Source organism: Rhipicephalus microplus, chromosome 3 (assembly GCF_043290135.1).
Source record: "Rhipicephalus microplus isolate Deutch F79 chromosome 3, USDA_Rmic, whole genome shotgun sequence".
NCBI classification, from domain to species: Eukaryota; Metazoa; Arthropoda; class Arachnida; order Ixodida; family Ixodidae; genus Rhipicephalus; species Rhipicephalus microplus.
This window is the reverse complement of record NC_134702.1, coordinates 163,717,568-163,745,099: the sequence shown is the minus strand read 5'-3', so window position 1 is coordinate 163,745,099 and position 27,532 is coordinate 163,717,568. Positions and strand designations below refer to the sequence as shown.

General features: G+C 44.2%; 1 protein-coding gene across 1 annotated transcript; it reads left to right on the top strand.

The window, feature by feature from the left end:
* The first annotated feature begins 379 nt into the window (after nucleotides 1-379).
* Nucleotides 380-25,365, top strand: LOC142803988 (monocarboxylate transporter 12-like). Its single transcript, XM_075890421.1, has 5 exons — nucleotides 380-515; nucleotides 5,650-5,915; nucleotides 17,362-17,505; nucleotides 22,158-23,003; nucleotides 24,265-25,365. The coding sequence occupies exons 1-5, from the start codon at nucleotides 496-498 to the stop codon at nucleotides 24,432-24,434; spliced, it is 1,446 nt and encodes a 481-aa protein (XP_075746536.1). The 5' UTR covers nucleotides 380-495; the 3' UTR covers nucleotides 24,435-25,365.
* The last annotated feature ends 2,167 nt before the right edge of the window (nucleotides 25,366-27,532 follow it).

Below are 27,532 nucleotides of genomic sequence, written 5' to 3'. Positions count from 1 at the left end.
ACTCGCATAGACAGTGGAGCAAGATTCTAAAGGATTCCGCATGATTCGTCATGAAACACCTATAACTCGACCCTCTCTGAAACCCTTTTAGAGAAGATCGTGCTGACGCCTAAAAAAAATGTTGTCACAATGTTTGAAACAGGTGTCTGACAGCCGGCCAGGGTCACGCATATATTGTTAAGTGGGCACTCGGTGGTTTACTTCAAAAGCTAGGTGATTGAGCCAAACGATAGCGTCACAGAGCAAAAATATAAAAAAAATAAAAAAATGAATAGACGACAAAACACACAGGGCTTCAGTTCCATCACGGCAGCCGCCGCAATTTGTGCGATGCAATTCATGCAGCATGCTGCAATGCCGTTGCGAGTGAGTCAAAGGTAACCAGACGCACCTGCGGCGAAATACGTGGGTGGTGCGCACTTGTATTTCGCAAAAGCCTGGGTAATCCCTCTGTTTCTGTGCTGGTGGCTCATCTCTCCGGAGTGATATTCAGTGATGGAAGCCAATGGCAAGTTGTGAGTGTGCCATTCTATACCATTTATTTCGTTTCGTTGTCTCATAACTATCCATCACCAGGTATCTTACGCCCACAGCAAGGCGGCTGGCATTCCATGTGATCGCTAATTCACCGCCTCCTGTGCGGGCGGATATTATTTCATGTCTCTTTGTTTCGTAGCTCTACCTAACATTTTGCCGTCGTCAGCTGCGCTTCGAGTCTCTCGGTATATTTTCTGTCTTGATAACTCGTCCCCGATCATCTGTCCTCATGACGTGGTTTACAAAGACGGATTTGTTTTTAAGTTAATGTCAACCAACATATTAAAGACATCTCGCCTGCTCTGCTGTCTTTATATTCCTTAATTATGCGCTTGTAATTTCACTTACGCAGCGTAAAAGATATAGGCCACACACCACACGTAGCTTCTGCGACGTGCAAGTTAATAGAACTATAGCAAAAAAGTAACCTATCAAACATCGAAAGCCGAAATGGGTTTTAAAGCTTACGCGAGACGTCTGAAACACAAATGTATGTGCGATTTCCAGTGTCACGTTGTAAACCTTTAAGCTCATGCTCTTTGTCGCTTTCTATGTGCCCTTCATTATAGGTTTGTGCAAGAGAAATTTGAAAAGCGGCAAAATTTTATTTGTTAGCTTTCTTCCTCGCTTCATAATAAATTGGGCAGTTGAAATTCTCCTAAGTAATTCACGCATGCACCTTCACTGTGGTCTAAAACAGGGGTTTAAAACACGCGGATTGTTCGTGTGTGGCCCACGGGCCCGCATGAAATAAATTTTTGTGACTCTGCTGAATATAGCATTGTCATTCTTTTCCCGTCTGCTGCAGTTATAGTGCTTTGTTTGTGTAAGCTACAGTGATAGTTGAAAGATTTTTTTTGTGTGTAGCATCCCATGCGCTCTGCGCTCATTTCAAATTGAAAGATCACCGCGGAACGAGAATTAAATACTTCTGAATCAGCGTACAGGCTTAGTCATAGTGGAATTCAAATTTAGTACGTGATGCCAAACCTGACGGTTTTTTTTTTTTTGTCAAAAGTGGCCACATATGGAATATGTGAAAGGTGTCTTTTTCATGTAGCATTGTTACATGAAATATTTCAAACTGACTCCCACCATCATCGAGCTTCCCCCCCCCCCCCCGATCTAGATTATGCGATCTTGACCGTCGCGACCCGCGTGGTGCTGAATTTCGTGACCGCAGCCAGCTAGCTCCACAGACAAAAACTCGTGTTGAAACCAACCGTTCGCTACGGGCATGTCGTCGTTGACACAGCTTTTTTATCGCTTCGTTGTTTTGCAGTCGCCGTTCCCTACATGAATCCCTATAGTACTCTCTCTCATTCTACGGACTCATGTCGGATCAGTGCCGTTGCTTCGCAGCCACTTGTAGGGCCAAATGTTGCCTTGTTTATATTTGTTTCTCAAACGCTGGGTAGTGTTTTCCCTGTTTCAGTGGTACACAAATGTTCACGATATGTTTCAGATAAGCTGTTCCCTCAAATTACGGCTAGCCTAAAGAGCTTTGCTGTTAAATACGCGCAATTACGTAGGTGCACACATTTTCTTATAGATGCATAATACTTATATTGCTTAATATTAAATGGCGATAAGTTATGTCGTAGCGACCATTTAGCACCTGTACCTGCACTGGGCGCCTTGAGAATTCACAACGGCACAACGAGCGTTCCTCCGACATGCGATGTGACTACACGTGTGTTCCGCGCAGGTGTGGCGTTTCTCTCGCTGCGATGAAAATCATACCTCGTAGATAGTTATTTTATGTCATGGCATTTTACCTTTATCGTCATTCACAGGACTTCGCAAGCGATTAGTGTAACACTGCTTGGTGCGGCCCCGCAGTCTGTAAAAGCGAAGGTATCGTCGCAGGGTTAACGCGATATTGGCGCGCACGACGAAAACAAGGAATGCTTATCTTTCCCAAGAAATTTTATCTGTTAGGTCGAGATGCAAGCAACCATCTTTGAAATTGAATTCCATACACTATTTTGCCTTCTAGTCAATACAGTGGTTATTGGCTGAACGTTCAACAAAACAGCATCACTCAGCGACAATGAACCAATTGAAAAGAAATTCACAGATAAATGATTGGCCTTATATATAAAGGTGGACCTGTACACAAGCCAACCATCAACAATAGTGTCTCCAAAGGGACGACCTTAATTATGTACCGCTTTTTTATTGCGTCGATTTCGATTGTGTCAACGCTTTCCTTTGGGTGAGTTCTGCATCTAGGCTTGCCACTGTGCATGCGCACCATTCGCTTACCGCACTTCGGTCACCATTCCTAGTGCAAGCCAGACCTTTGTTGCCCTATTGCTTTGCTCGAGCTTATTGACATAGCTAGGCATATTGCGACCAAGTTCGCATTCGAAATGCGCATACAGCGCTTACTTGCAGACGCCGACAATTTGTTTGTAAAACCCGCAGAAATTGAGACTAAGCGTTCATTGTTGGGCTTTGTATATGTGTGTACAATATTAATAATAATGATGATATAGGTAATAGGGTTTCACGTTCTAAAACCTTCATATGATCATGAAAGACGCCCTAGTGAAGGCTGCGGAAATTTCGACCACTTGGGGTACTCAAACGTGCACCTAATTCTGAGCACAACAGCCTCGAGAATAATTGCCTCCACCAAAACTTGACTGCCGCGGCTGGGATTGCATCCCGCGACCTGCGGGTCAGTGGTCGAGCTTCGTAACCATTAGACATCATGGCGCGTTTGCTATGTATATTTGTCTGCGTATATTTTCTCGTGTGCTGATGTGTCTTTCTCAGTAACTTTCAGTTAAATTATTGTTCATCCGTACAAGAAGTACACGGACTTCAGTTTCCGATAAACGCTTCGTTTGATCACTTTGTAATAATACATAGTGCTTGCAGTTGTTTCACCGTTGTGGGGCTTCCTTCAACGAGTTATTTCACATTGATGAATTCGCGTAAAGTATTCCATCCTCTATTGTCCTAAAGCATGCGTCTTGAGTATTTCTTGCCTTTATGGCCTTTTAGTATTTTCTTTGTTTTGCTGCTGCAACTGACAATTGCTTTCTATTCATACTTTTACTACAAGACAGAAAACAGCCATTACTAACTTTATTTTCTCCTCAATTATAATGCTAGGTATCCCATTAAATAACCGACATGAATAAACCTTGAATAAACACTGCAAGAAATTGAAACCACCGTTCACTACACAGAATAGAAAACACTTTTGTTGCGAACTTTCACTTTTATACCTAAGCCAAGAGGCGCACACAAAGTGTTGACAAGTGACGACGCAACACGATGAAGCCCATTGCGGACACGGATCGTGGTCCCTCATGCAGCTTCCGGACAGCATGGTCCACAGCTGCGTTTTTTACGCCATTTGACGTTATCCTCCCAACGTGCATCCTGTAATTTACAACTCCGGCTTTCACCGATATCCAGCAGGCCCACGTGCACTGGATAGCCGAGTGGCTAGATGCCAAACAAATGCGATAAAGCAAGCTCAAAACGATGCCCACACTGTGTTCTTCATTTTACCTTAGGACACACTTTATGGTGTTCAATTTTTGTACGCAGTAATGAAAACGCAAAAAAAGTTCACAATAAATTTATGTTAAGTTTTTTCAGTGGTACAATTTGCTTTCAATTTTTCGCTGACACTTCTGCAGAAAAAAAAACGCTTTAAATATGCGGCTAGGTAAACATCTCACGCAAATGTGAAAGTGATTGCCAATCAGAAGTGAAGGTCACCTAAAGATTGGTCAGTGGAGTCAACGGCTTGGTGGACAGTAGCATTTCTCTAAGTAGTGTTAATATTTCGGTTATTTTCTGCATCGCACTTTTTCCTACGGCTGCAGTTCGAAATACAGAGAGAGTAGTTTCTAAACCACGCAGTTGGCTTTCAAGCAATTCCTCGACCAGATTGGTATTGAACAGACTATCACGTCATCGTTCCGGTATTGTATTACATAAAAAAATCAGTTTTGTGTTTTCTTTCATTCCGTGGAAGCTCCCGTCAACACCGTGGAAGCCGACGCAGGAGATATTGCATGAACTACGAGCTCGCCTATCATCTACAGCTGTGTTCGTTCAGAGGCGCTTTGCAGTGAAAGCACGGCAGAAATATTGACGCGTGAATGGGATTAATTTCGCAGCTGCTAGGGCTTACGTCCAGATTAACCTAACGAATGTGGGGCTAAAACCGATAAACAGAGCAAGTGTTGCTTTTTTCACAAAAAAAAAATGATTAAATAGCTTTCGTCGCAGATTCAAAGCCGAAGTCGTATGTGTGGTTTATCGCCCCAGTATCACAAATTGAACGAGTAAAGTGGCAGTAAAATTGAATAACGAGGACAAAAAAAAACGAAGAGCCCGGTACCAACACGCAACCTAACGCTGAGTTAAAGTTAGCACTATTCAAGCTGTTGCTTAAACAATGATGTCATTATGAGAGACTGTGTATTTCAGCGTCCCTCATAATGGTATTTACTAACTTTTTCGCCCTTTTTCTATTTCCCCATTGCAGGGTAGCAAAGCGGACTTGCGTCTAGTAAACCTCCCTGCCTTTCCATGCATCTCTTTTTTTTCTCTTTTTCCCTGTAGTGCAGGGCTCCGGAAATTTTGATCGCCTCGGGTTCTTTAACGTAAACACAACAGTAATTACATTGATCCGAAGCATTTTCACCTCTATCGAAAATTGAGACCCCGCTGCTCTATTTCGATCCCGCTACATCCGGGTCAGATGTCAATTAAAATAAGAACTGGAGCGGGTGATCGATGGGCGAAGCATGCATGCGCTATTGACGGACGAAGTGTTAGCGAAATGTGTGTACTATAACTTTAGCCACAGCATCGTAAGTTAAGCGTCCAGTTGCCGCCCTAAGTATCAACAACGCTGACTACACGAAGCTGTGACTTATTTTATTTCAGACAAAGCTAGCGCAGCTATAGCGTCCGCTCAGTGTTCTCTTTTGCGCTTGTCTCATGAAGCGCTTTTACATTGCACATTTCAGCACATGTTGTCTACTGGCTTACGTATCCAAACCCCAACTCTGTACTGGTGCGCTGTAACAGTTTTCGGTGGCTGCGTAGTATGTCATCCTCCGTATTTTCTTGCAGTCGGCCATTCAGGGTGTTCTCGCTTTCATACCCTGGCCCGGAAGCGAAGCCTGCCACTTCCAGGCGCAGATCTGAATATGGAGGACGAGAGAACATGGACCGCAACTGGGGCATCGCCGTGGCTGCCGCTGTGGCTTCTTTCTTTAACTTGGCCACGCAGATAAACTCTGGCTTCTTTTTTGTCGCCATTATGGACACTTTCTACGTGGGCCACTCGAATGCCTCGTGGCCACAGAGCGTTTTCAACATCATGACATACTCCGGCAGTAAGTAAAAATGATTAGAACTTTTACTCAAAACTGGACAATTCAATAACAGCAGAGAAAAAAGCGGGAAAATTGCACACATCTTCCCGTAAACAAAACCCTGAGTAGTATGCGAAGCAGCCATGGGTCCACTGAAGGTTCTCTGAAAAGGATGCTATTTATTCATCACCGTACACCACTGCGCACACAGCTACATTGCAATCTCTCGCCTCCACAGTACTAATGCTCTTGTATTCATTAATACAACTACGCTGGGTGTGTGAAAGAGAAGTAAGCGCTTTTATTAGACAAAGCAGCCCAGCGCCGCTAGCGGTCTCCACTCATACCGCAGCACACGCCGGAGTCGAGTGAGCGCTCTAGCACAGAGCCTTCTAGTGAGTGATCCGAGTGCAGGCATGACTTCGACGACAGGAATCTAAAAAGAAGGTATAGAAGAAGCTGATTTCATCTATATGCGTTTTCTCGAAGAATTAAACGTAGTACTGTGAGAAATTGTTCAATCATGACACTAGATGTGGGTAGTGGTGTTGAAGAACACTGTCTTTTTTGTGCGAGTATGGGGTAACGGGGTCCCGCAGATCACCGACTATTAATCAATCAAATTCAGTCCACAGAAAATTGTCGAGTAAAAATTTCATTAGGGCTAGCATATACACATCTGTAAACCTTTCCTGCATAACTTTGTACTTCGGTATCAAAAAAATAACATACGAAGCTAAATGACATCGCTGAAGTAGCTGAGGAGCATAGACGTGCCCTCCTACACACTTAATAAGTATGACGAACGGATCATTCGAAAGACTCTAGTCCAAGCTCACTAAAATCTATACAAGCATTCAGAGTGACCTCGCGGCTATAATATGCACTTTGTCGCAGCACACGTTACATAACGCCGATTTCATTCCGATTGAATTTTTACGCTACAGCAAATCGTGGGAAGGAGCTGGGCTAGTTGATGGGTGTTCATGCTCAAGAGACAAGGCGGCAAACATGAACACAAGCGAAAAGTTGGCGTTTGTGGTGTCTCCGTTTCTTTTTTGTGTCCGTAGTTCGACACCCCGTCTCTTGAACCTGAATCTGTGTAGATCACCACACTGGTAGCTAAGTATGCCTTTATTTAGACAGGCTTTAGTGGGACTTCATGTGGACACATTCAAGTTTCAATTGGTGCAAACAGAATGCGTCTTACAGCTAATTTGTTAATTCTAGGAATGCACAGAAAAGCACCATCATACTTCACAATGATACGACAGAGAACAGCGGCTATGACGCTAGCGTACAGGAACAATGCAAGTGTGCGGACCACACGGCCAGTGTAGGCAACATGGTGTGTCATTTTCAAAACCTGCTGTGTAAACACACAAGTCCCGTTTTTATAGTTCCACTTTCAATTGCTGTGAAACAAAACGACCAGTTTCAACCTGTTCTTTATTGAGTGGCGTGCTTCCATCACCTCATCTTCAACGCATCACTAATGTTACCCAAAAATTACGATGATTGAAATGGCTTACAGGAACAAATCCAAAATATCATCCATAAGAGTGATGGATGTGACCCATAGCATTCCTTAGCAAACCGAAAGCACAGAGCTGATTTTTATCTATCTATCTATCTATCTATATATATATATATATATATATATATATATATATATATATATATATATATATATATATATATATATATATATATATATATATATATATATATATATATATATATAGTGGGAGTAATGATTCAATGGGCCAGTTAGTCTTCGTGAAGGTATGAGATATGGCACAACGGGAGCGTTGTCAACAAGGATAAATATATTTATTTCCCAACAGTTTCGGGAGGGGTCCTCCCTTCATCAGGGGATGAGGTATACTCATCCCCTGATGAAGGGAAGGGAAATAAATATATTTATCCTTGTTGACAACGCTCCCGTTGTGCCATATCTCGTATATATATATATATATATATATATATATATATATATATATATATATATGTCTATCCGTCTGTCTGTCTATCTATCTATCTATCTATCTATATATCTATCACGCCATCTATGTCTGGGTGCTCCACTGGTCGTTTCCCTAAGTTTAAATCAAAACTGCAATAGCAGGACATGACTGTATGACGAACACCCATTAACAGGTTATCACATGATAAAAATAACCTGCATGTCACGTGATCCTTTTTCTCTCATTCACGGGCGGTGCATCAGCATTTCACTGGTTGTGGTATGTGGGTATGCACCACACGTGATTCAAAGTGTGTAGGTATCACTCCAGGAACAGCAAAGGTATTCTTTAGAATTCAACGCCAAGCACACCTTGAGTCGGACGCTTTGCGTCGCAGAAGACACCGAGGAGTCCCTCTACGCACCGCAGTTTAAAACAAAATCATCTTAGGGTGTCAGGATCTAGGCTGGCAAAACCTGCAGTGCGTTGCATAAACGCAAAACTATTGTGGCAGTTGTTAGTTCGCTCTTGTGCTGTGCGGACCAGCCCATTCTCGTCGAGCGTTCCTGGCCTTTCAGTGTTTCAGCAGTGCGCTATAATAAACAAAATTCTTGTTCTTCGCGTGATATTCCAAACTCTTGCTGTGGCATTCATTGCTTGGTTCTTACTGCGAAACTATGACTTTTATTGTTACACAAAGACACCTATTACACAAAGACACCTGTTACGCAAAGCGCTCTTTTCTGTCCTTGTTTTTTTCGCTTCCGTAGTTACGAAGTAACTATTTCTAGGTTACGCTGTTCCTGCATTCAGTTACACCCATCCCCCGTAGTATTTGGCTGAACGTGCAGCGTAAGCAGTGGCAAGGTCAATATGTCACATAAATTATACCCGTGCAATGCGTAAGACTTACCGAAGTCTATTCCTCCTTCGTCTACAATATGACACACGTAACATAGAATGCATTAAAAGCAGAGATCGTCATTTTCCTGCTTGGAACCCACGAAAAATCATACAACGTCTCGCAATTGCTTAACTTACGAATACATAGGTTCTCTTCAAAGGAGAAAAAAACTACAAGAGAGACCGTCAGCCGAAGTATTAGTATTTAGAGCACGTGTACGAATAGCTGAATTTTTTTTCAAGAGTTAATACAGTCGTGTCAAATTATAACGTGATTCTGCATTAGTACAGCTGTCTCCACTCTAATAGTTTTCTTAACATCTACATGAAGCAAGCTACACAGAATACCATTGATATAACACTCACGTTAATTATATTGGTAATGAAAAAAGTGCAAGAATCTGAAAAAAACTACCTTTAGCAATCAGTGGTTCTGGCTCAGAGTATTGAATGCTGGAGTATAGGTTCTTCTGGACATCCAGAGTAATTATTGCCCTAATTGTATAAGAGAATAATTCAAAGTTTCAATCGAAACAAGCACGATGTGGGTAAAACTTTCATATTTTGCCCTTACCATGACTGTTCTCTATTCGATGGAGCGAAATTAATGCCTAGCCTAAGTGTAGAGTGAGAGGGAATGACATCTCTGAATAATGTGTATCTAAGTAACACCTTTCCGCCCGCCCCGCCGCGGTGGTCTAGTGGCTAAGGTACTCGGCTGCTCACCCGCAGGTCGCGGGTTCGATTCCCGGCTGCGGCGGCTGCATTTCCGATGCAGGCGAAAATGTTGTAGGCCCGTGTGCTCAGATTTAGGTGCACGTTAAAGAACCCCAGGTGGTCAAAATTTACGGAGCCCTCCACTACGGCGTCTCTCATAATCATATGGTGGTTTTGGGACGTTAAACCCCACATATCAATCAATAACACCTTTCCAGACAGATAGTGATAGCGGCTAGAACAATCCCATGAGTGGTTCTTTTTTTTTTTTCAAAAACGTTCTTGCTTTTGTAATTACCATTGTGACTTGTTTCCCCCACACACTGGTTTCTTTACGAAGACATTTCGGCAGTCCTTCTATGTCTAGAACTTTATTTCTGAGCTTGCTAGAAGCTTTTTGTGGTTGTTGATCAGCGCTTCGTTTAATCGGCAATGGTCGCGCGCCACACCGCCAAATGCGGCACACCGCCAATGCGGCCAACATGAAAACTATGTGGGCCATGCGACCATAATTAACAACCGTCGCTTGAGTGGCGCCAAAAACGTTGAAATTACTCTGGCACTCATGCAAGTTAATCTTCCGAATATATTGAGTTTGGGCCCATGGTCGCGTGGCACTAGGCAGCTTTGCCATGCTTTCGAGCCTGCTGCCTGATGTTGGGGCAACGTGTGGTGTGGCAATTTAACACGTGCCCTGAGCCGTGCTCATGTGCAACCGCTTTTTCTAAAAATAAAGCAAGAGCTAAACACCGATGCCGCGCACAGAACGATATTTCGCCTCTTCCTGTCAGCGACATGCTTCTACGCATAGGCGGGGGTGGTGCTGAACATCTGCGCGAATGTGAGTTCCCGCAGCACTGCCGAGATGCTATATTCAGATACCAGCTTATTTCTTTTTTTTCTTTTTATGCTGGAGAATGATTTGATTTCACCATTTCCCCCTTTTTTTCTGCACATTTTTTTCTTTTTTCGTAACTGATAAAGTTTTCTGCCACTATCACATGTTTCTTGCGAGAAACATCTGTTTTTGTCGCATCAGCAGTTTGAGCCAAACATCACCGTGGTTCTTTTCTCTGGGGACCTATGCAAGTAGACCAAATTTTGGGAACAATCTGGACAAATTGTTCATAGTAACGCTTGCATCACAGCGACAGAGAAGTTCCATTACCTCCGACTGTATCTGAAAAGAGAAGTTGCTTCAGTAAATGCAGGCCTTCCGACGACAGAAAGTTGCTACAACGACGCCATCAGCATACTACAGAAGCGATTTGAGGACAAGGCGCCCCTGGAGCAAGAATATTATGCCAAGCTACGAATGTTAAGCCCTGTCCGTTCATCGACTGACACCAAAGGGCTACGCAGCCTGTACGACCACGTTCTCGTTAGTATTCGAGGCCTAGAGATTTGGGGTGTGCACAAGTCGTCATTTTCGTCAATGCTCTGCGAACTCCTACCGCATGCTCTTTCACGGGTTATAGTCATGCAGTATCATCGATCATGTGCCGTCCAGTTGGCACATTACTCGAGAGGTTAAGCTACACCCTTGGGACTAGATTGTGTGCTCAACTTCCTGTATACTGAGCTGGAAAGCCTGGAGAAGAGCGATTTTAAGGATGCCAGAGGACGAGAACAAGAAACACTTCCCGTGACAAGTCAGCCGACGTACTTTCGGCATGGAAAACGGACGTCATCTGAGCTTCACAGCAACTCGGTACGGGGAAAAAAAACAACTGTGTCTTCTGCTCATCTAGTCATCACAGATTGGAAGCCTGCACAGCTGACCTGCCACTGACGCTGAAGAAGGAACTGCTTTGCAACAAAAAGAGATGTCTCCGCTGCACTACCAAAGGACATCGGGTACGGGACTGCAAAAAGAAGATTTCCTGCTCCAGATGCCAAGCTCGACACGCTACAAGCATGTGCGATCCCGACAGGTGTTCGCTCAAGTCAGGCTATGCTGACAATAATGACGAAAAAACTACGACAATCTGCACATCACCTGTAAGAAAACACGTCAAGGAAGGCTTGATCGCTTGCGTTTTTCTTCAGACTTAGAGGGCATGGCCCGTGAATGATGACACCTGCCGCTACATACGAGGGGTTTTTGACGGTGGCAGTCAGAGGGCTTTTATAGCTGAATATCTGTCAAAGCACTTCCAGCTGAAAAGCGTGGGAACATTTTGAATAGCGTTATACTTTCGCAAGTGCATCAGACTAAAAGGCTAAGAGGCGTTGCATCGTACAACTATGACTGCGAAGCCAGTTTTTCGACGCGGAAATAGTCCTAGCAGCAATATAGATCTGAACCATCTTATAGGACATCTCAGAGACAGCTATGCACGTAGCCTTTATCGCGTTTTTAAAGAAGCTGGGAGAGGATGTCGTTGAAATATCATTGTATCATCACTAAGAGTGGCATGATCGTACTGATCGGGTCCAATCAGATGTGGTAAGTGTTGACCAGCGAAGTTTCACGGTGCGAAGGCAACTAATAATTGATCGCACTGAACTCCAAGATTGCGTGGACCTTCCAGGGAAGCACATCGTACTTGGTGTCTCGACAAACTGCTTCACAAATGATGGTGTGTGTGCTAAAAGTCCAAGCTACCGATTCCGACAAGATTTTGTGCTCCTTTTCGGAACTTGAAAATATAGGAATTACCGACACGAGAAAGAAGCCACCTGTAATGAGTAGCACCATGATGCGTTTAGAGAAAATGATCAGGTTTGTAAACGGAAGATATAAAGTGGCCCTCCCTTGGAAGAATGGTTTCGAGCTTTCAAGCAACAGGCAAGTCGCCGATACTCGACTGCACAAGCTTGTCAATCGTCTCGACTTCAGTAAAGGACTGCCCGAAACGTGTGACTGTGCCGTAAGAGAGTACTTCCGCCAAGTACACGCCAAAGTTGTCAGTGATATAACTGCAAATGTACCTAAGTTAGGTATATTACACGCCACACAAAGAAGTCATCCGCAAACAAGCGCTGACGACGAAAGTTAGAGTGATGTTCGACGCTTCGTCACATGCCAAAAGGATGCAAGTCTCTTAATGACTGCCTTGAAAAATGTGACAACTTGTACCAAGACCTCGTGCAAATTCTGCTACGCTTCAGAACGCACCCGGTGGCAGTGATTGCGGACATAAAAAAGGCATTCCTTCAGACTGCGATTCGAGAGGACGACAAAGACGCTTTCCGCTTTCTCGGATTTGCAGAAGGAGATTTATCAAGGGGCAAGCTGCAAGAGAGGAGGATGACACGAGTGCCTTTCGGAGCTACATGTAGCCCATTCTTCCTCACAGCTACTATTTTGTACCACGTGAAAAGAGCACCGGCTGCCATGGCGCAAACACCAAAATCTTTTGCCGAGTCGTTTTACGTGGATGACTTAGTCACTGGTGCCGATACAGAAGAGGAAGCCACAAAAATTCGCCGAGAAGCGCTAACAATAATGAAATCGGCCGGCATGACATTGCGAAAGTGGACAACAAATTCAGAAAACTTGATGTGAACACTTCAACATCAGGAAGAGTCTACTAGTGATGAGATGGTCGATCATCACGAAACGTAGATCAAGGTGCGGAGTTTGGTGTGGGATACTGCAAAGGATGAATTCAGCTTTTCGGTTGAAAATCTACTCCGGATTTCGATAACACAGACGCACACAAAACGATTTGTCGTGCAGTCAGCATCAAGAAAACTTGACCCGTTGGGACTTGTAGGACTTATACTACTGCCATACGAATATTGTTTCAGAAGCTGTGGATACAGAGATCGGCTGCGATGAAGTACTGCCTAATGACCTGCAAAAAGAACGCAATGATTGCGTCATCTGGCTGCCATAACTGCAAGACGTGATTGTTTCTCGCTATCTGGATGGCGGAGCAAGGAAACCCAGTGTGCTTCACGTAGACGTTATCTGTGATGCCAGTCCAGCGACATACGGAGCAGCAATATACGCCGTGTTGAGTCTTGAGGCGCTAAAAAGTCACGCGTAGCATCCATTAGGGAGACAACGCTGCCGCGTTTGAAGTTTTGGCTGCTTTATTCGGCTCAAGAGTGTGGGCATACGTGAAGAGTGGTTTGAGGAATGTTCAAGTTGACTACACGATGTGGACAGATTCCGCCATTGTGTTGTCATGGATAAAAGATGACGTCAAAAAGTGGAAACAGTTCGTAACCAACAGTGTCAATGAAATCAGATGCTCAAAAAATTCATCAAAGTGGAGATACTACCCATGACCGGACAACCAGGCGGACCTACCCACACATGGTCTGACGCTTGAGAGACTGCTGTGCAGCTCTAAATGGTGACTTGGTCCTGAGTGGCTAGCTAGACAGATGTCTGAATGGCCCCTACAGTTCAGTCAACTAGACATAGTGGAAGCCACTCAACGTGACGTTGCAACAGTCTACGTCTCACCAGTGACACGCTTCTCAATTACTATAATCGACAATCAACGGTACAGCAGATTTCAGCACCTACTCAGAGTCAGTGCATGGTTTTTCAGATGTACTGACTGATGCAGAAAAAGAACGGATCACACTGGACATCCCGTGGCAACAGAAATCTTGAACGCTGAACAGGATTGAATAAGATGTACTCAAAAGGAAAGGCTTTCTTTCAGAGCTCACCGCCTTGACCAACGGCCAACAAATCGAGTGTACTTCTCAAATCGCTGAACTACGCCCTTACATAAACAAAGACAAAATTCTTCGAGTTGGAGACCATTTATCACTCATGCATGCCACACAAGATGTCAAGAACCTAATCATAATGCCATTAGGCTACCACTTTTTGGCACTTTTGGCAAACAGAGCTCATCTTCAAGTCCTACATGCAAAATCAGAGATACACTTAAACAGCTTCGGGAGCGCTACTAGATTTGTCGAGCTCTCACTTTAGTAAAGAGAGTACTGCATGGGTGATTTTTATGCAAGCAGCTCAGTGTGGGCCCAGGAAGTGCTGAGACTGCTCCATTGGCAAGTCGTCGAGTGTCACCAACGGACCCGTTTGAAGTTGTTGGACTCGACTTCGCGGGCCCTCTTTATGCACGTATAGAGAAAAGGGACATGAAGTGCTACGTTGCACATTTTACGTGCGCTGTATCTAGAGCCGTGCATCTCGAGCCTGCCTCGGAAATTACATCCTACGACGATTTACAGTTCGGAGAGGATTACCTAGGGTGATCTATTCTGACAACATACAATCTTTTCACAAAACATCGGTAGACATGAGGCGACTACACCTAATGATCTCTAAAGAGGACATCACAGGTCACCCAAGCACGAACGGCATTTCGTGGAAGTTTATTGCACGAAATGCTCCTTGGTGGGGTTGACGGTGGGAGCACCTCGTGTGATCAGTGAAGCTTCCGCTGCGAAATATTATCGGCAAAGCTCGTCTGTACTACGAAGAAATATTGACCGTGCTGGCTGAGGTCGAAGCAGTCGTAAACTCTAGGCCGCTGGCTTTCATCGAGGCAGATGCAGGAAAACTTTGCACTTTAACACCAGCCGAACTTCTCCTTGGACGAAGGTTGACTTTCATATCTTATGCGACCGCTGACGAAGTCAACAGTAATTCCAAGCGAGCAGACGCCATACGCAGACATAGCTACAGGAAGCTACTATTCGAAAGGTTTTTCAAGCCTTCGCAAAAAGATTACCTGTTGCAACAAAGAAGGCCAGTGTGCTTCCATTACATATTTTTGTGATGTCAGTCTAGCGGCATACAACAGAGTTAAGTCTGATCGCAGCGTCTTAAACGCCATCATCCTAAATCATCCCTGTAACTCATACAACGGTCATTTTCGAAAGGGATCTCTTGTGAGAATTTGATACAGATATCGACATCGACCTCCGAAATGACTAAAATGTGAGGACGCTGATTCTGAAATGTCGGCTTTCTTGCATGGTTATACTAAATCACATGGTGGCCGTTTATTGCGCTTAACGACAAAAAGAATGCTTGACGCCACTCCCACGCACGTCTGTGCGTTTTACTCGAATAATTTAAGTGTTATTATTCGCAGCAGGCTATAGAGGAATTCTGGTACCATTCAGCTAATTCATACAGCCATGTCTTGTGAAACACGAAGAAACTGCAAAAGCTGTAAGCACAGAGACTTGGAAAAGATTGGATGCTATGAAATGTGTGCATTTTTTTCATGTGCGGAGGGGATCATCTAGGTATATCGCACCTGCTCATCCTCGACCGGTCAAGTTCATCGTCAGAAAGGAAAACAGTTTTTGAAACAAGAGGCCACTTCTGAACTAGCCGCCCGTCTACGTTGTGCGGAGATAACACGTGCCCCATGCAGCCTGCAGGCTGTGTGTTTTTATACCTCTGGGCTAAACCAACCATTGTAGCAGTTCAGCAGCTTCATTACAGTATAACCTTTTAAAAATTAAGTATGATCACTTGAGATGAGATGAGCGCAGGGAAACTGACCATCTTACATATAAGTTTAAACGCAGAAGGTTTCAGAAGCAATTGCACAAAATGCCTCCTTTTAAAATCAAAGGGCGAGCTCAAGCGAAACAACAATAAAAAGAAGTAACAGACAATTAAGCCAAAGAAAGTGTGGAGGATGTCATGAGAAGTTGGTCCAATGTAATTGTGAAGAAATAAAAGTGAACGAAAGGATACCTTCCACCGGCAAGCACCTAAACTGCAACCTTCGAAAACGCGTGCGATCCTGCACGACTGACCTTAGGTGACGATAATTCCACAGTCCACTTATATAGGTTTATTTAGTATATAGGTTATATGGTTCGTTAAATTTGGAGCGTCAGTCAGCGCCACCTGTGGCAATTACGGCGAGTGTGGAGCACTCTCTCTTTGCCTGTTAGCGCAACGTAGCACTTGATCTTGTTACGAGCTGGCAGCTGACCAATAAGCCCTTGCATACCACCTGAAGGCACCAAATCTGTCAGAACAAGACCCTCGCTATGAATTAAGAAAAAAAGTGAGACTACAAGGGCTCATTTTCTTCGTTAGGCACATTACTATTGAGTACTAACCGACAAATATGCCAGGTATAGGAGGTATTATTATAAACTATTGTAATGTAAACGTGAAGAAATAAAAGTCTGGTAAGGAAATGTTTGTTAGCCCATTAATATTGTGTCTGAAAAATGAGCCTTTGAATTTACACCTATTTCCTTCAAACTAAACAATATTACCTGAGTCTAAAAATTATTATAGCTATTCTGCTACAGTACTGCAATTCTGGACTACAATGCGTATGTGTGAGCCTGAGGAAGTTCCTCTCTTTAATATAAGTGTGTAGACAAAGAAAGCAGCTTTCGCAGCTACAAGAGTTGCAGCTGCGAGAGAAGATCAGTGAAGCTACCACTACCATTTTATACGGTGTGCATCAACGAGGTGAATAAAGACAGCTCCCAATATTTGTATTTATATACATCTTTCCTTGTAACAATGTTTTTTTTGGCCGCACATTGTCCAGGCGGTGGACATCGACCGAAGCTGATAATTGCCGATCGGCAAACGTTAGATATCTTTCGCGTGCTCTCCTGAACCACGTAAGTACAGCAGAACAACACAGTGATGATGTCAAATAACTTCTTACTAAAGATGGTGATTCAATTAATGTGATAAGTAACGTTCCCCAGCAGGCTGCGAACCACTCATCCTCCTATATGTCTTAACCTAAATAGCAGTGTGCGCCTTGCTGGCGCAGCAACGAGAAAAGCAGCTGCATGGAAAAACATACTCATTTTAATGGCCCCTCGTATGTACATGCTCTTGAGCTTTCATCTTACATCGTCGTCTACGAGTGCTGATGTGATATTTGTGCCGCCCAGGTACTAGGCACTCCAATATTGCGATAATCTATTTTTTTCTATTCATTCAGGCCTGATCGTGGTAGTGCTCCAGCGGCACTTCACTGTGTCACAGATCACTCTGCTCGGGAGCTTGATGCTGTGGATTCCACTGATAGGGGCTGCATTTTCTCCCAACATCGCGGTGATGACCCTAACCCTCGGCGCCCTTCATGGTAAGCATGTCAAAACGCTTGATCGACAATACTGGCATACGCCTCCGTAAAAATTGACATTGTAGATTGCTTCCCTCAGTGGAGCTAGTGCTGTCAGTATCAATGCCTTTATTGCTCTTCAAACAACCGAGAACGGTTATTTCACTGTACTGAGAGAGAATACCAGACGCAAAAGGAGGAGGAGGAGGAGGATTGAAAGAGGAAGGCCAGGGAGATTAGCCAGTTCTCAGACCGGCTGGCTACCCTGTACTGGGGATGGGGGTAAGGGGATAAAATATGAGAGAAAAGAGACGTTGAAAGGAAAAAAATGGAAAGAATGTCATCAGACGATCCACGACACTGCTTACAGTCTGTCTCTAAGACCACTTGCCCGCAAAAAGCGCAACAACGCTCTCAATGCCTTGCATGCAGAGGACGGCCTCGGCCAGTGTCCTAATACCCTTTCTTCCGACAATTGGCGATTGTCTAGTCTATCTAAAGATTTCGACAGTTCTTTTCTTGGCTCACTGAAGCGAGGACACTCGCAGAGAAGATGAGAAAAAGTCTCTGCGCAGCCACAGTTGTCACATGTCGGGCTGCTGGCCATTCCGATTCGAAACGAATTAGCATTCGTAAAGGCCACCCCAATCCACAGACCTCACAAGAGTGTCTCCGCAGCTCTGGTTATTCCTGATGGAAGACGGAGCTGTAGGTGTGGGTCGAATTTATGAAGGTGGACGTTGGTGAATGCCGGTGGATTCCAGTGAGCGAGTGTTAGTTTTCGTGCAAGTGATCGAAGCCTTGCAGCGGCGTCTGTTCTTGATAATGTTATAGCTGCACTAGGGGCATCATCATGAGCAGATCGGGCTGCTTCATCTGCATGGTCGTTTCCATCAATGCTGCAGTGGCCGGGTATCCATTGATACGCTATGTCATGTTGTTTCTCTATAGCCCAGGGATGAAGCAGTCGTATTTCAGCAATTCGCTGTTCGTTAGGTCTATGACGATATGACGAGGCAATGCCCTGGAGGGCTGCTTTGGAGTCGGAGAAGATTGACCATGTCTGCCGCGGTTCTTCAACTAGGAACTCCAGTGCGGCACGAATGGCAACGAGTTCTGCCGCCGTGGATGATGTCAGATGCAAGGTCTTGAACTTTATCGTGATGGATTTCTCCGGAATTGCCACTGCGTCTGTTGAACTTGTTGAAGTGACCGACCCATCCGTGCCAGACGCAAAAATTTTGTGAAAGAGCTCATATCTTTGTTTGTGTGGCCACATGGTACATAAACCGTCTGCCACACTTCCTCCTGTAGAAACAAGTTTTTGTGGTTGCAATAAAGAAGCAGACAGGAAAAAAAACCAAACGCTTTCTTTATTCCTGCTTTCATCTGGTGTCGCAACTGGGGACACACGCAAGTGTAGTTGGTGTCACATAGCAAAGATATTGAACAAGTTTTCGCATGGTATCAGCACGTGATAAATAAGTTTTATGAAAATTGTCATCAGCCCTACGTCTGAGCTGAAGAAATGATGGCCGCTTTGGTTTCCAACATGTTAATACTAATTGCTGCACCATACACCACCAGGCTTCTAACTGATGCATATTCGCGCGCAGGCCACAACAGTGCTAAAGATATTCGTAAAGCCTGTGCCAGTTTCATTGTGCTTGCAAATATCTCACAGCGATTCCACGTCTAGGTTGTTGTACGCTTTGTTGGCGCATGTAGTTGTTATCAAGCTTTATTTCGAGCTGTAACACTTAGCGCGGACACAGTGGTCACACTGATTCTTATCTTTAGACTTCTATCTTGTTCGATGCAATATAATGCGTTGTTCTTCGAATGTAAAAAGTTTACTCATCTCCTTTGCCACGTCACATTTTACGGCCTGCGCTACCATAATCTGCGTTGCCGAAACTGATTTACCCAGCACGTTAAAAACTGCTTGTTTAGGTAAGGTATTTTGTATGATTGTACCACCCCCGCTTAATCGCCTACGGATTAATATACTTCGGTTCTATGCCTATGCTATTAAACTATGACCAATTATTATGTCTTTCGTGTGTGTGTGTGTGTGTGTGTGTGTGTGTGTGCGTGTGTGTGTGTGTGTGTGTGTGTGTGCGTGTGCGTGTGCGTGTGCGTGTGCGTGTGTGTGTGTGTGTGTGTGTGTGTGTGTGTGTGTGTGTGTGTGTGTGTGTGTGTGTGTGTGTGTGTGTGTGTGTGTGTGTGTGTGTGTGTGTGTGTGTGTGTGTGTGTGTGTGTGTGTGTGTTTCGATCAACTCATTTGGTAGCACTGCGCGGATTTTATCTAGCCCTACTGCGCTTTTGTAGGGTACCTTCAAATTGTCGTTTTTATGTAAAATACCTCCAGTTAGTCTATGCCTCCTGCCTACTCATTACTTTGTGTTCTTGAATCCTGATGGGTCAGTACTACGTTTCATTTTGTGATTAAAATATGAAATGTTGAGTTACACGCGTCCTAATGTTCAAAGGTGTTTCACTCATCGTTTGCTCTAAACGTATGCAAACATTTCTACCATCTATACATGCACATACAAAGCTATGACTGTATATTTCCCAAATACTAAGGGGTGACACACATCCCACGCATTGTCGTTGTTGTGCGTTTCAACATCTCATCTCGTGTCACAATTTGCGTTGTTCATTTCGCTATTTTCAACACGGTTACACGTGCAATATTTTCAATTTTTCAATGCGGGAATTGTATGCTTCTTTCCTAGCCCTGTCATCCAAATCATTGGTATGCGCGAGGTTGCCGAGAAGGCGTGGGGTGGGAGGTGAGGTCGAAGTGGGCGAAGTGTCGTTTCGAACACTTCAAAGTTTTACTTCACCTCTGCCACTTCTTCCAAACCTCTCCCACTCAGGCCCTTAGTATCAGTACGTACTGCGAAGACGAGCTATTAAGCAGTGCGTGCTAAGCAATAAGGAATTACGCATAATAAGCCACGTTAACAGAAACATTACACCGAACATTCGATCGCATCAGCAATTATTGGTACAAAAGTTCAACATTGCCAGATTGTTTTCGCTTGTTTTTGAACACGAAGACCTCAAATTTTTGTACGTCCTCGCCTGTATAAGCCTGAAATCGAAGGCTGATAGCGCTAATTAAACAATTGAATAAATAAATAAATAAATAAATAAATAAATAAATAAATAAATAAATAAATAAATAAATATTGCTTCAAAAGCATCGCAGATGTTTTTCCTGGTAGATTCTACAGGCCAGTACCGACCTCTAAAGATCAGTTCGATAAGCATAGTTTTTGAAATACAATTATCTGTATTGATTCTTTTTATTTGCAAAAAATGTTTCAAGACATTTCAATAAGACAAATTTTTAATATTTTTTAGAACTTGCCGCTTCAAAGAATTTGTAATATTATATTTTTGAACCTCCTGAAAAAAATAGCTGAACTTCGGAACTGCTCGAGAGAATTGTGGTGGAGTTCATGACAATTTAAAATTCTACAACGGACAAAGAGGTATCACTTCTGAAATTCTAGACAAGTATATTTACGCATATTTTTTGTCCTCGTCATTGATGTTTTATACTACGCCAAAGAATTCCCATTCAGGGACATAAAAATTGTCTATTTTGAGGATTTATCTCTGCAAACGTTGACGAGATTCCCAGCATATTTCCCCACACAACACTACTAATTTTCGCCCCCATCCACGCACACACTTCTGTATTTACAGGTGTCTCACGAACTGGTGACTTTTGAAGTCATGACTAGCCCCTGCCCTGTCACACAACAAAAGCATGACTTTTTCCACACAACAAAAGCATGAAAAAAGAAACAAATCTCCAAGGCTATGCTTGCGTGATGCATGTGCCAGAACCAATTACAGCAGACGAAGACGCACTGTGACCGCTAATTATCGGTCATAATAGAAGAATTGGACCATTCCTGAAATTTTCTGCAATATCACAAAGATTCTTTTTTCCCTTGAGGTCAAAATGACGGGTGAAAATTTCCCGAAAAAGGAAAAGTTTCCTGTACGAAACATCGCTGATCCTTGTTGCTTAATTCGGTCACACGAATAAACGGCTCTCGTCAACTTTTTCGCGCTTACCCTTGTTTATTACATCATATACATCACAATAGGCTCCTCAATAGGCTCATCACAATGTTCTAGCGCGCCAGCAAAAAAATAATAAATACATATCGGTATAAACTTGACATACAGCGAAACACTCGACACAGCAGAAAATTATTTTGAGCCCTCTGTATATAAAATTGCGCACATGTAAGTACATTATTGAGGAACAAAAACCATTACTTGCCAAATATTACTAAGCAGTGTTTATATTTTATATTGCCTATTTAATCAAAAAGAACAGAATGTTTTCGTATATATTCTAGATTTTGCAAGGGGGCCGTAGAGTTTAACGTCGCTAACAGCGTACGTAAATTTTTTGCCGGCTGCAAGTAGCAGTGATTATTGTCTTGCAGTGTGTACTGCGTGCACACAGTGCTCATTCTGTCTCTGCTTTTTCTTCCTCTTGCTTTTTTTTTACTCACACACGAATGCAGAAAGCTTGGTGCTAGTACATTTAGACTTCTCAACTCATCGACTAATTGATCCGAATGGTCTCTCTCTGTGATTCTTGTCTAAATATGGTTCGTCCACTTCTTTGTTGCCAGGAATGGGTGCGGGCATCGTGCTCGTCAGCTTCATGGTCACCTTGGGCCTGCACTTCGACAAGTACTTGGCGGTCGCCAGTGGACTCCGCGACGCTGGCACCACGCTGTGCGCCTTCGCGTTTCCGTCTCTGCTGTCCTTCCTCAACAGCCGCTACGGCCTCCGAGGCACCCTCCTCATCTACAGTGCTCTCGCCATGAACGTGACGGTCGTCGCTCTCTTCTTGTGGGTGCGTGTTCGAGAGAGCGAAGAAGAAGAACGCGCAGCTGGACGAAGGCCTACCTTAATAGCAACAAAACTCAGCGGTGTGCCTTCACTGTTGAAGTTGCCAGAGGCCTACGCCAGCGACAACGAATGCCAGCAGTCGCTCGCCTCGCTTCTACGCATGCTCACCGTATTGAAGGCTCCCAGTTTCTACGTCGTCGTTCTTGGTGCTACGGTGGAGATTTACGGCTACACCGTGTTTCTGGAGACCATAGACGCTTACGCACTCGACAAGGGAGCATCCAGGCAGGCGGCCGACATGGCGATCACGTACGCGACCATCGCCGAAATCGTGGGCTACGTCGGAGTGCCCTTGATCGCCGACATGAACTTTGTGAGCCGCCCTACGCTGATGACCATCTGCTTCACCCTGCTCACGCTGTGGTATGCGCTTGTTCCGTACACGTCGTGGCCTATCACGTACGTCGTGGACGACGCCCTCCTCATTACTTTCATCGCTGCCGCCAGCTCGCTGCGGTGCTCGCTCATGACGCAGTACTTTGGTGCAGTCCGGGTGCCCCTGTGCATGACGGCTCTTGGGCTGCTTCTCATTCCTCTACAACTGAGCAGCCCCACGATCATTGGTAAGTGGTTGGTCGCAGAAATCAGGAAGCGGCTGTGGTTTATGAATGTCGGGGGTTGGGAAAAAAACGAGCTAACGCTACAAGCCACGGGAGCTGTCTCTATTCGTCCCACTGCATCTAGACTGGATGAGAGCAAAGCAAGCAGGTAGACCCGAAATGGTACGCTATCAAATAGGGGACACGTTGGCAGTGCGGCCAGTATACAATGTTCCCAGCCGCATCGGGAGTGCTTATGATATCTGGGGATGACTTAAAAAATATAGTCGTGTTTTCATGCGTGATATGCTGTTGCTGCGATGCGAGACAATGTGCTGCAAAATTATGCTCTTAAAAATAATAAATCTAGCTCAACTAGTGCGATATCGGAAGCGTAAGCAGTGAGCACCTTAAATAATCAGCAAGTTCCACAAATAGAGCGCATATAAATCTATGTAATTTTTTTTTACTTTTTCGCGCTCCATTACTGGTAGCCAGCATCGCCTATTCATCCATGGTGATGTCGCGGGATCGAATCCCGGCTGCGGCGGCTGCATTTCCGATGGAGGCGAAAATGTTGTAGGTCCGTGTGCTCAGACTTAGGTGCACGTTGAGGAACCCCAGAAGGTCTAAATTTCCGGAGCCCTACGCTACAGCGTCTCTCATAATCCTACGGTGGTTTTGGGACGTTAAACCCCACAAAACAATCAATTATATCCGCTCATATGAATGGGGCCAAATGAATGTATTCGGCTGATATGAATCCTCACATTGTACAAGACGGAAAGTGTAATGATCACAAGTCGCCCGAAGTTTTAAACGTGGAAGCGCAGTCAAATAAGTTTATCAGTGTTATCAGCTCACTTGACATCTTTTTGTATTATGTCCTCAATAATATTATATAGAAAAAGTCACCACGTTTATGGCAAAATAAATAGTAACGCCTTGTAGTTGTACGCAGAAACAGTTGTTTCCTGGACTTAAAGCAAGTTACACAAGAAAAATGAGACGTGCAGTATGCTTTTTCTAAACAAAAACGACACAAAACTCAAGAATTCATATGAACAGTGTAAAGTTGACGCAACCCGACACTATACGTAATTTCATCGTGCATTCTTCACTAAGCATGGTGGGAAACATGCGCACATGCGGGTGGTGGAGGGGCCACCAGTGGGGCGTTGCCGTGCTTGAAAACATGTCAGTAACTAGCATTAATAATGACAACGATTTACACTGTACTTGCTCCTCAACGCATGGTTTTTGTTTGTTTGTTTGTTTGTTCCAGGCTACTTTCGTGACAACCTTGGGTCCTACGATGGCTTGTACCGAGCTCTGGCCGTGCTGCACTTCGTCGTCGTTATGCTTTACATTCCTCTCGCCGTGCACGAACGCAGAAAGAAGACGGGCTCATTCAAAACGCACACTAATCCCTTCGTGCGCACTACGAAACTCTGAACGCACAGCTATACGTCCAAAATGGACTGTGTCTGCGTGGTAATTTCGTCACATCGAGTGTTTCGGTGGCCAAGAAACGACGTAGCGATCCTCCCAAAAACGGGCGTTTTAAAAAGTGCGTCCCCCGACGAACGCAGGCAGAAAACACGTGCCTGATATTCGTACATCATCACTGGCATGTGCGCGCGTGTCTAGCACAGAACTGAGTGTCATGACTACCTGACGCGCCTGACCTTCGAATTTCTGGGCACTTCAAGAGTACGATTTTGTTGTATACTTTGCGCAAAAGGTTACGGAAACTAGGCCGTTCACCTCTGAAGCCAATCTGGCGAAGATGACTCTCTATCGCTAATTACTCAGAGACCGCGACTGCTCGCCTAACCAATCTCCTCTTACATGGACTCTCACTGCGCAAACCATGCCTGTCAAGCCACTGGTAACCAAACGACAGATGTGTCCCATCTCCATTACATAAGGCATTTCGATGTTTCCTCGTCATTTTCCTGTCGACCAGCATACGTGTTCGTTCATGAATGTACAGTATACATCTGCTCCTTTCGCAGGCTTCGCGAATATTCCTGTGCGCTCCCTGTTCCGCCTGTTCCGCTGAAGCTGCTGAACGATCGCCTACCCAGTGTAATTATCTTCGCAATATCAGAGATGTTATATGTTGTGTAATAGCGCGAGGGCCATTTATTAACCAGAGAGCGCCAGTACACGATGTCGAATGTGATCAATGTTTATTTCAAGTGCCTATTTAGAGAGAAACACATCGCTCATTATTTTCATTCTCTAAGTTCTGTCGTATCACGTACTCAACTTCTGTTTATATTGCCAGACGTGTGCCATTTAACAAAATGTGGCGATGAGTACAAATGACTCACTGTGCCACAGCTGTAAAATAAAAATTTGTTGCATAGGTCTTCAGATATATATGTGTGCAGTTGAACACCCAAATTCGCCTCTCGAAGGCAACGTCTTCTGTAGGTGACAGTGATACATGGTGACAGTGATAATCACTCGTTTAATCATTCACCTTTGCGGAGGGGCCTGCGTTACATCAACTGGAACCGGAAGCCGTGTGGCCGTGAAGTAGGGTAGTGCCACGCTTGGGCAGTATTGTGATACAAAAGTGTCGATAGTATCCTGGGTACATTCAAGTATCTGTATTTCTGTATTGAGATACACTTGAATAATGTGTTTTACCTCAGCGCTGAAATACTTTTCAAGTGTATAGATAGTATCATGATACTGTAAAAGACATGGGTATTGTTAATTTTGGCGATGGAAATAAGCTGACTTGTTTTAACGTGGAAATGAAAAATCTACGTAGAGGGGCTGGCGAAGGGTCAAGAATGAGGCATTGGGTAAAGCACCCGACGCAGTGACAGCAAACCCAACATCAACCACTTGCAAAATACATAGAAAGAGGGTGACCAAAATTGTAAGTCTGGCGGACCCGTTGCCATTAGGGTCCCACGGTGTGAGTGCTCTCCCAACAATGTATTTTGTTGTGCCGAGCACCAGGCCGGAAATATTCATGAACAACCGAGCACCATTCCTCCACCCAATAAAAAAAAAAACTGGCGCGGTCCCGGTTGGCTCAGCGAATCGAACCCAGTACCTCCCGCATTAGAAGCGCACGGTCTAACCGTGAAGCTTTCGCTGCAGTGGCTGCATAGTTAATGGGTGCGCGAGAAGTAATTTTTTGCACCGAATCAAATAGGGATCACATCAAATTGACAATGAATACAATTGAAATGCTATATTGCTATATTAGAATATTGTTACGACAATTTAAAGCAACCATTTTCAAGGCAGTCCTGAGCTGATAAGTTTACTATTTCAAAACATCAAATAATTCAACATACTCATTCGAAACAAGCATTTGCAAGCTTAAACAAAAGTATATCACAGCGACTTCTAAACTACCAAAAAATACCACAATTATAATCAATGAGGCACGCTGGTTTACAGCAGCAACTTTCGAAATGTTTTATAGCGAGATCTGTTATGAGATCAAAACAAGGGTCACGCGTGGCGCCTTTTGCCCGCCGCCGCCTCTGATGTCCATAATCAGTATTGCAAGAAATAATAAACAAAAATTAAGTAAATAAAAAAGACACCAAGGACACAAAGGGATTTGAGCCAGGGCACAATCCGTGTCAGCCCAATATTCTACCACTGAGCCACGCCAGTTCTTTCGAAGAAGATAGTCTTTCCGGAGTACTTCAACGCAAACTTTTTAGTCCCTCTGTTTTTGTGTCTTTCTGCATGTCTGTAAAATTGTCTGTCCGTCGGAACGATATCCCTAATGGCGCCAAGCGATACCTTAAACGGCCAACCCCATGCGCAGTGCACAGCAATAATGCTCAAGTTTCAGCGTTCATATTTGTGCGAATGTCAATTAAAAAGCAATTATTGGGCATATCTGAGGCACTATAATGACACGTCAAAATTTTGCATGTGTTTTTTTATACTAGAGAAGTCAGGCATAAGTAATTCTAAGACTCGTAGCGTTTATCACGTTGCGCTGACAATGCAACGCGATGCTCAAAGAGGCAAGTGTTTCCAACGCTTTGCTAAGAAGACACAGTGGTGGCACCTGCCCGTCTTTTTGCGTTCTACACCTTATCGCCTTCAAGACGGGTGCCCACGCTTTCCTTCGGTTTCGAAGATAACTGCCAAATAGCGCTCGTGTTTAACGTGCCTCGATGCGCTCGTCCACCTTCACTGCACGAATCAAAATTTTCTAACACAGCGCCTCAAGAATATAACTCACCAATTTTCGCGCGCAGAACATCAAATAAACGGTTTGTTCTCTCTCTCCAGACGCAATACTATCGTCTTTCGACGACCTTTGCACTGAAACATGCAGATACCTGGCCATTTTTCTCTCTTTAATGCGTGAAATTATCACCAGTATTAGTGAACTACGCACAACATACTTCATAAGAGTTCAGGCAAACACACACAAGCGTCCTGAAGGGGAAGCAATCCGGGTTGGTGTCAAAACTGTCAACAGCACTGCGCAGTTGAGCATCTGCTTCTCGGAAGACGGATCTCGTCGACCGTGGTGACTCGGTGTGTCTATCAAC